The sequence below is a fragment of the Condylura cristata genome, unplaced genomic scaffold (assembly GCF_000260355.1).
Source record: "Condylura cristata isolate star-nosed mole 26May11 unplaced genomic scaffold, ConCri1.0 scaffold00024, whole genome shotgun sequence".
Lineage (NCBI taxonomy): Eukaryota > Metazoa > Chordata > Mammalia > Eulipotyphla > Talpidae > Condylura > Condylura cristata.
In genome coordinates this window covers 9,743,215-9,751,791 of record NW_004567125.1, presented here as the reverse complement: position 1 = coordinate 9,751,791, position 8,577 = coordinate 9,743,215, and the positions used below count along the sequence as shown (strand labels likewise).

The 8,577-nt window shown below is 46.7% G+C and overlaps 1 protein-coding gene across 1 annotated transcript in view; it reads left to right on the top strand.

Annotated features, from left to right (window-relative positions):
* Positions 1 to 239: 239 nt before the first annotated feature.
* SLAMF1 (signaling lymphocytic activation molecule family member 1) overlaps positions 240 to 8,577 on the top strand; it is a 31,203-nt gene continuing 22,865 nt past the window's right edge. The window contains exons 1-2 of the mRNA XM_012728976.1: positions 240 to 315; positions 8,076 to 8,411. Of these exons, the coding sequence (XP_012584430.1) occupies positions 240 to 315; positions 8,076 to 8,411 (412 nt within the window). The remainder of the gene's footprint in view (positions 316 to 8,075; positions 8,412 to 8,577) is intronic.

Sequence of the window (8,577 nt, the reverse complement as noted above, 5' to 3'; positions counted from 1 at the left end):
GCTCTCCTCCCAGTTCCAGTGTTGTAAGCACTTGGCTCGAATTTCTGGGGAACAAAAAAAAAAAAAAAATTATTTCAGGTCTGAAAGCAGATGAGCAATCCCCAGACACGAGCGAAAAGAAAAAGTCCCCGGGACACAGGAAGCTGCTGGTTCCTGACACAAAGTCACTAGCAGAGCCGGCTCTGTGCTCAGTCACTGCAGTGGCGTCTGTGAGCAGACTGCCCCTCTGCTCAGGACTGATGGATCCCCAGCGGCATCTCCCCTCCAACCTCCTGCTGCTTCTCTTCCTGGCTTTTGAGCTGAGCTGCACAACAGGTGAGTGCTCATCTGCTTGGGGGTTTGAGTTCTGCCAAGAACTAGCGAGTGGCATGTGTAGCGAGGAGACGAGGAGAGGAGATGATAGCAGGGTCTGGGGCCTGGGGACCAAGGTTCCACTGTCTCCTCCTGGAGTATGGCTTTGAGTTTCATTTGTCTCTTTCAAAGAGGAAGGAAGTTTGTGAGTCCTGGGATCCCAAGGCTTAGTGCCATCAATTCTAACTTCCAGGGAAAGCAGAACTCGTAAGCCAAGAGCTCCAATCATATTCAGGTGAGAGGTTCCACACCCGAGGCTGGTAGAGTGGCTGGTTTTGCAGGCTCATCTCCTGACAGAGACCTGACAAAGGCCGGGAGACTGAGCTACAGAAACGGGGCTCTGGGAAGAGACTGACCCTTGCCCCAGAAGGGGGTGGTCACACACACAAGCAGACAACCCAGAAACGCAACCAGAAACAGGTCTAACAACAGGAAGGGTTGTAGCGAGAAGAGAAGGTAGAAGTGAAAACACCAGGCATTGGGTTGAGAACTGACAGTGGCCACAGTGTGGTCATACTGGTGGCTACTTTCCTGGAAGAGAAGGTTCCAAGGCAGCCAAAAGGTTAGAGGCCAGGATTTCTGGAGCTGAGAGCTGCATCAGCAACTGGGAAATGCAAATGAGGAAGCCTCAGGGTAGTTTCGTGGTGGGGACCAGCGCAGAGCTTTGGGGCTGAATTCTGCTCCCTTCTTTCTGGCTGGTCTTGCTCAGAAAGGTGACCTGGCATTCCCTGCTCCTGGCGTTGGCATGAGAAAAGACATCTGAGAGAGAAAAGACTAAGCCAGAAGTGAGATTGGGGCTCCCTGGGGAGCAAAGTGAGACTTTCCTTTACGCTGCATGCCTGGAACTTTGGTGAGACCGTGAAAGCCGGCTAGGAGTAGAAGTGGCATCAGGGAAGGGGGGAAGTCCTGAGGCTCTGGGTGTTTTGCGCTTGGGGTTTTCAAGACCGCAAATCCATTAAGGACTTTTCCAGGAAAAGCCCAGAGGTGTGCTGGGGATGGGAGTCGTGGGGGTTGGGGTGTCACTGGGGTCAGGTTGGGGAGGCAAGAACTTGGGGTCTGTCTTGTACCAGGCTCCTGAATGAAGTGTCAGTCAGCCTTGTTCTAATTTCCCTCCAAGTGAGGCAGGCCCAGGCTGCTGGCTTCCCGAGCCCTAAGAGAGGAATGGCTGCTCTCATGGCTCAGAAAGCCAGGTCCAGCCACTGCCAGCGTTGCAGGAAAAGCCAAGCCTTCCTTTGGAGGTGCCATGTGTGATGCTGTCACCTTTGCGAGGTGTCTTGGGGTCCACCCAGAGTGATGGGTGGGACCCCGGGTTGGGCTTTATCCCCGTATACTCTCCTGGTCACTCTAGCCCACAGGGGCCTGGATGCAGCTGTCCGCTGAAGGTTTGGGGGTCTGTCCCAACAGACTGGCCTGTCTAGTTTGCACAGCCCCCTTCTTTTTCACATCTTCTCTGAAATTCACAAAAACTTTCACAATGTTTTTATTTTTAAAAGTGCATCCTCTTGTGAAACCCCAATAAAACCCAGACAGTAATGTTTTGCAAATGAGGACAGGTCAGCCATGACAGATTTACCCAACCAAGGAGCCTAATTCTTGTAAAATCAGCACCACCCCCCTTCCCAGCACTACTCAGCTCACTTTTCAACTCAGTCAGAATTGTAAAAATCGAAAAGTCCACGTGTCCCTTTCCCCAATAAAGTGAATTTTCCATTTCCCCCAATGCTATTTTTTAAACTAGACTTTATTTTCAGAATAGTTTGGGTTCACAGAAAACTTGAATGGAAGGTACAGAGATTTCCCCTGCCCCCACATGCATAGCCGCCCCCACGAGCGACAGCCCCCACCAGACGGTGCATCTGTTACAATGGATGCTCTACCCAGTGGGAGTTCTTTTTCTTCCACACCGGTCCTCCCTGCTTCCTTCACACCCACAGAGAAGAGACAAGGGGCAAATGCAGCTTCTAGGCTTGGTTGACCCAGCCTCCCATGCTCCCTGCTCAGTCTCTCTCAAGATGCAGAGTGAGTTCTCAAAAGCTTTCACCTGGACATAAAACCATCATCTTGACTGTCTCCAGTGCTGTCGTGCAGGCAAAACATCTGGGCGATTTGGTTTAATACAAGTCATTCGGACAATTCCACTAAGCTGCTATTCGTTAAGGACACATGGCGCGGTGGGTACCTTGTGAGGTGTCAGAGAAGCAAAAGGAATGACAGGCTCTGCCTAGCAAGGAAACAGTGTCTAGTGCATGAAACCCCATCCACAAATGTTTGTTGAATGAGTAACAAATAGTATGGTCAGTATACTTGCTCTATACCAAACGCTGCTCTGTACGGGTATTTATGGTTTTATTCACGTAATTCTCACCCCAGCCCCATGAAATATTTATTATTGTTACCATTGCAATTTTGTAAATGAGAAAGAGGCACAGAATAGTTTAGTCACCTCTCAATAGTCACATAACCTTAATGAGGGTGACACGAGAAGCTGATGTTTAGCTTAGAATGTTATCTGCAATTGAAGCACATGAGTCGATTGTAAAAGAAACAGAATGAATTCGAGTATAAGAATTTTTAAAAGGTAAGAGAAGTTGATCAAATCATAGAAGGAAATAAATGGCAGAGGGAAGTGTTTGATCTGAAATTTGGAAAGTGGATAGGAACATCTTTCATCGTGTGAGTTTTCATTTAGTCTTTTTGTTAGCCAGCTTGTGTATTGGAAGAGTATCACATGTGGGTCTAAAATACTTCAATGTGCAAAAGAATATAGCATGGAGATTAATCTGTCCCTCTGTCTCCTCTCTGGAAGCAAGTGCTGTCAGAGGTTTCTTGCCCTTCCTTGCACATGTATACCTTGGGTTTTATTGGACTTGAAAAGCGTATGGAGATGAACGTGCAAATGCAGAACGTGCAAATGGAATATTGGGGTTGGGGGTGGTAAGTGGTCCAGCGTGCCTAAAGAAGACCCCCACCATCCTCTGTGCTTTTCCTCTTAAAGACAGTAGCAGGAAAACCCAAATGCATTCTGACTTCGGAAAAAGGAGTACCTGGCCTCTGTTGTAATTTTTCCTTGCTCCCTCTCTTTCCTCCCTTCCATCCTCTCCCTCCTACCTTCCTCCCTCTCGTTTTTTTTTTTTTTTTCATTCTTTTGGGCAACAAGACTTATTGAGTTCCTACCTATCCCATTTGGATGTTAAGATAAAAAAAAAATAATGAACAAAACAGCCCTATACCTGGAAACTAATGGCTGAGTAAGGATGAACTGGAGTTTAAAAATGTGTTGGCTGAAACAGAGGAGAACTGCAAAGCCCACATGGCAGGGAAGCCTTGTCTAGGACAGGGCCAGGACCAGAGGCCAGACGGTGGGAACGGCCAGCCAGGCAAGTAAAGGGTGAGAGAGGTTTGTCGACTTGGGGAGCAGTGAATACAAATATTCCGGGAGTCCCAGCAGCACGTAGGCATGGGAACCGGCTGCAGCCTTAGGCTCTCGCGCTTTCTTTCTGGCCCCAGCGTGTCCACAGGAACTGTGAGGCCAGTAGAGAAGGCCTGCCTCTTGGCCTGACTGAAAGGCCTTGGTGAGTGTTGCCTGCACATGTGAAAGGGGGCTTGGCTGAAGCAAAGGGTTATTTTTAGGGAGTCTCCTGTGTTGTGCAAGGATTGTCCAAGTACTTCTGATTTCGGAAAATGTCCCTGCTGTGTGTGAATCACTCTGCTCTCTAGGTTGAATTACCCACGGAGAAAGTGAATTGGTGCTCACAGTGCAAATGTTTCCTGCAGACTCTTCAGGGCCGACTGAATCACAGCCCACTGGGAAACCCTCGGCAGGCGGGGGGCTCAGGAGCAGCGGCTCCCCTTGAAGGGCTTTATGAGCCACATTAAAGCTCCCACTTATTTTCCACATTTACTTAGTTTCGAGTGCCTCCCCACCCCCAGGACCCAGCCTCTCACTCACTCAGCTGCATCGTCACTCTTCATGTGGGTGGTGGCGCGAGGGTCTCTTCCTGGTGAGGCTGAGATTCCACTCCCGGTGACGAGTGTGTACACAGCACTCCGCCCCCTCTTTTCTCTTTTCCTCCTGTATTCTTTCTTTTTTTTGAAATTTTTCTTTACTACTCCCTACTTTATTCTATATCATTACCTCTTCTCATTCCCCACAGCTTGGGCTCAAAGAGCCTGTGGATTAGTTGAGGGCGGGACAGGGGACCTGGGAGGTGAGGGAGTTATGACCTGAGAATGGAATCATTGCCATCAGTTTTTTCTTCAAACCAAATGAATCCCAAAAAATCAACAGTGCCATAGTGATTCTTATTCTTGTTTTGAACCTTGGGACCCTGTGAGAGACAGCGTTCAGGAGGGCACTTGAGGAAAATGTACATATGCTTAACTCACAACTTCTGCCCACCATTTCTGGGGGCCCTTGCACCTCTTGACTTGTCTACTTGCATGTCTGGCTTGCGTATGCACCATCTCCTTCTGTATAGAAGTTTAAGTTCATGATTTGAGGGGTTCCTGGGGTATGGCCCCCACCACATTGTCTGGAGAATCGGACATTCATGAATGTGGCTCCCCAATTTGTCGTTGTTAAAACAACTCCAACCACGTCATGCTTCATCTAATCAATTAGATAACAACACTTTAAGAGTTGATGTACTCAGTGGGATATTATTCAGCAATCAAAAAAAGATAAACTCATGCGATTTGTGGCAATGTGGATGGAGCTGGAAGGGATCATGCTTAGTGAAATAAGCCAGAAAGAAAAAGAAAAATGCCGGATGGTTTCACGTTTAGGAGGATAGAGGGGTCAGGAAAAAAAAAAAAGGCAATTACAGTGAAGTGAAATAAAAACCAGCGGATAACTACAAACCAGAGACAATCTCCAGGAGCAGCGGGAAGAGAGGGCAGTAGCATTGAAACAGAGGTGGGACAAGCACACAGGACTATGGTGATGGCACATGGTGTTGGGAACTGGTGTTGGGAAGGCCACAGGGTCTACAACCGAGATGAAAGGCATACATACATTGTTCAAAAAGTGAAGAATGATGTAAAAAATATATAAAATTAAAATTAAAAAAAAGGTATTAGCAATGTTGAAAAGAACAGATGTCTCCTAGTCTTTCTCACTTTTCGTTAATAATCATGAACCTCAACCACCTCAATTCTTATGGCTGCTTTTCCTTTTCCTCAATCTTGATGCTCTAGTCAGATAACTGCCCCTTTATAGGCCAATGCTGGCAATTCAGGGCATTTTGGCACCAAGATTTTAACCAGTTTGTCCAAAATCCTAACAACCCATCTTAACTATCATGTCTTTTCTAAGTGGGTGCTTTACCACTAGAACAGTCTTTTTTTTTTTTTAATCAACTAGAACAATCTATGCTCTCTCTCTGAGTCAAGAGTTCCTTTCATGAACATTAGATATGGACAAAGTGAAACGAGAGAGGTTTTAGTCACATTATATGGTTTTTGGCATTCCTAAATCTAACAGACATTTATTAAAAGTCTATCATGTGCCAAGCACTGTAGGCCCTAGGAACAAAGCAGTGAAAATGATTGAATTCTTGCTTTTGATGAGTTTATTGTGCAGGGGAGGAAGACAAAACTAAACTAAACTAATATATAACACCAGGCAGGGATAAGGGGGTGCTATTTAGATAGGATGGGCAGAGGAGTTCACTTAGGGAAGATAAACTTTGAGCAGAAACCAAAAATATGTGAGGAAATGAGCTATCTGTATGGGTGAGGGAAGAGGTGGCCAGGGGTAGTAGACAGCAAGTGCAAAATCTCTGGTATAAAAATGCTCCTGGTGTCTTTAAGATCAGGCAGAGCACAATGCCCTGGTCTGTGAATGTGGTGGTTAGAAATGAAGGCGTTTCACTCAGATGCCAGACATTTTTTGAAGGTGGGGCCATTAGGATTTGCTGATAGAGTGAACTTTAAGTGCTGGCCCTCCCTGGTGGCACAATAGGTTAAAGTGCAGCACTGCAAGCGAGCTACAACCACTTCAGTGCGAGTTCGATCCCTGCCCCAGAGGTGACCCACATGGCGCGGCAGACCTCTCCTGACCCTCCCACTCCTCCCCTCAGCAGTGTACTTCATCAGTCAGCCTGTTCTGCTCCCCACTCTGTCTCTGGTGAATCCTCTCACTCCCGCTGCACCTCTCACCTGTACCCCAGTTCTGTATGCATAAATAAACAAATCTTTAAAAAAAAGAATGAAAGTTAAGTGTGAGAGAAGAATAGAGTCTAGGATGTTCCCAATACTTGAGCCTGAGAATTTAAGGGACTCGTAATATGGCTTGCAGTAGGGACTATGGAAGCAAGAGCTTGCTAAATTGGAGGTGCTCTAATAGAGACTTTGAAGAGTAGAATTTCCAGTCAAGAAGATGGAGAAACGGCTGCTAATTACATAGGAAGGAAACCAGAAGAGTGTGGCATAGGAGCCAAAGTAAGACAATGTTTCAAAGAGGCAGTGATGGATTCTGTTGAGTGCTTCTGAAAAAAGATGAGGGCGGAGGAATAACTTGCCTCACGGAGTCTTTGTTGACCTTGACAAAAGTGGTTTCAACGAATAGCAAAGAAAAACACCTGCTTCGACTAGGTCCAAGGAAAAGTGGGTCAGGAAATGAGGGCAGAAAATGTAAACTCATATTACAGGAGCTTGGAGCTCATGTTTTGGAGTAAACAAAAACAGAAAAATGGGAGATTGCTAGAGATAGACCTGGGATCAGGGAGGGTTTTGAAGGTGAGGGAGGTGATGTGTTGACATACTGTTTGTGAATGGAAATAACCCACAATCTACAATGCCAGCAGTAAAGGCGAGGATGCAAAGGGTGGTGGCCATTCAGCAAAGCCCTGAGTGGGAGAGTGCTCCCCGGAGAGGCTACTCTTACCTGAGCGCATTAGACGCTCCCATGGAGGTGGCTGATTTGGTGGTGGCACTAAGTGGAAGTTCTCAGTTTCTTCTGCTTTTTCAGGGCAAAAAGAAGCAGGGTCATCAGCTGAGGTTGTGGGTTTGAAGAGACAGAAGGTGTTAAGTAATTAGCAGTATATCCCACACAGTGGTTTGACAGGTTTTGGGTTTTTGGAACTCTCTCTCTTTTTTGCTTACTGCTGTTGGCTCCATGTTTTTGTTTTTAAAAAGAGAGAGAACTAAGTAAATCTGCACTTCATTATTAATGATTTCAACAGTGTTTTGGAGAGAGAGGATTCCAGAGCTTGAGTACCTCACCTCTTCACCTGATCCCTGTCTTTCCTCCTTTATTGTCATCTCTTGCCCCTGTCCTTACTCCATAGCCTTGGTCTCCTGGCTCACGAGCTCATCATCACTCCCAGTTACTCCCCATCCTCATCACATATCCAAGGGGCATAAGACATCTAATGGAGGAGTTGCCTGGATTCCAGCCTAGTTACTAGTCACAAGCTGTGTAGACTTTGGGGAAGTCCCCTCAGTTATGTGCAATTTCGATGCTGTAACTTTAAATCTTAGTTGATAGAATTTTTCTACCAGAATAAAGAAGCCTGGTTTCTAGTCACACAACTCTACAGTCATTTTAAGGTTTCCACTGGGAGTTTTGAAATATTGAGACTATAGTGAGGTCTTGGTGACAGTCCTGACCGGTCTCAAGGGGCCACACAAGAGGAAGAGGAGAGCTTCCGCCTACCATCCCTGTCCCATAGATGTGTGATTCGCAAAGTTCCCATAACGTGAACTCTTTTCTCCTCCTATAGGTGAGGGCTCGATGAATTGCCCAAAGATCCTAGGGGCATTGGGACACAGCGTGCTGCTGCCTTTCACATCTGGAGAGAATAAAACAATGAACAAGAGCAAGCACATCCTTGTTACTGTGGCGGAATCACCAGGAAGCAGTGTCAAGAAGAAAATTGTGTCTTTTCATCAAATGGAAGGGGATTCTCCTGGCTACCTGGAGAATCGCTATCAATTTCACTTGGAAGACCTGAGCCTGGAGATCCTAGAAAGCAAGAAGGAAGATGAGGGCTGGTACACGATGACCCAGGAAGAAAATGTCTCCGTCCAGTTATTCTGCCTGCAGCTGAAGCTCTATGGTACCAGTGGAGGCTTCCCTGACCCTCCTGGAGGGTGGGCTGGCTCCTTGCCCCAAAATTCAGGCCTCTTTCAGAAGCAAGGGGGCTTCAGGATTGGGAACGACTGGAAGAGCAATAGCTCAGTGTATTAAACTGGGTTTCAGGAAGAAGTTTTAGAGCTTCACAT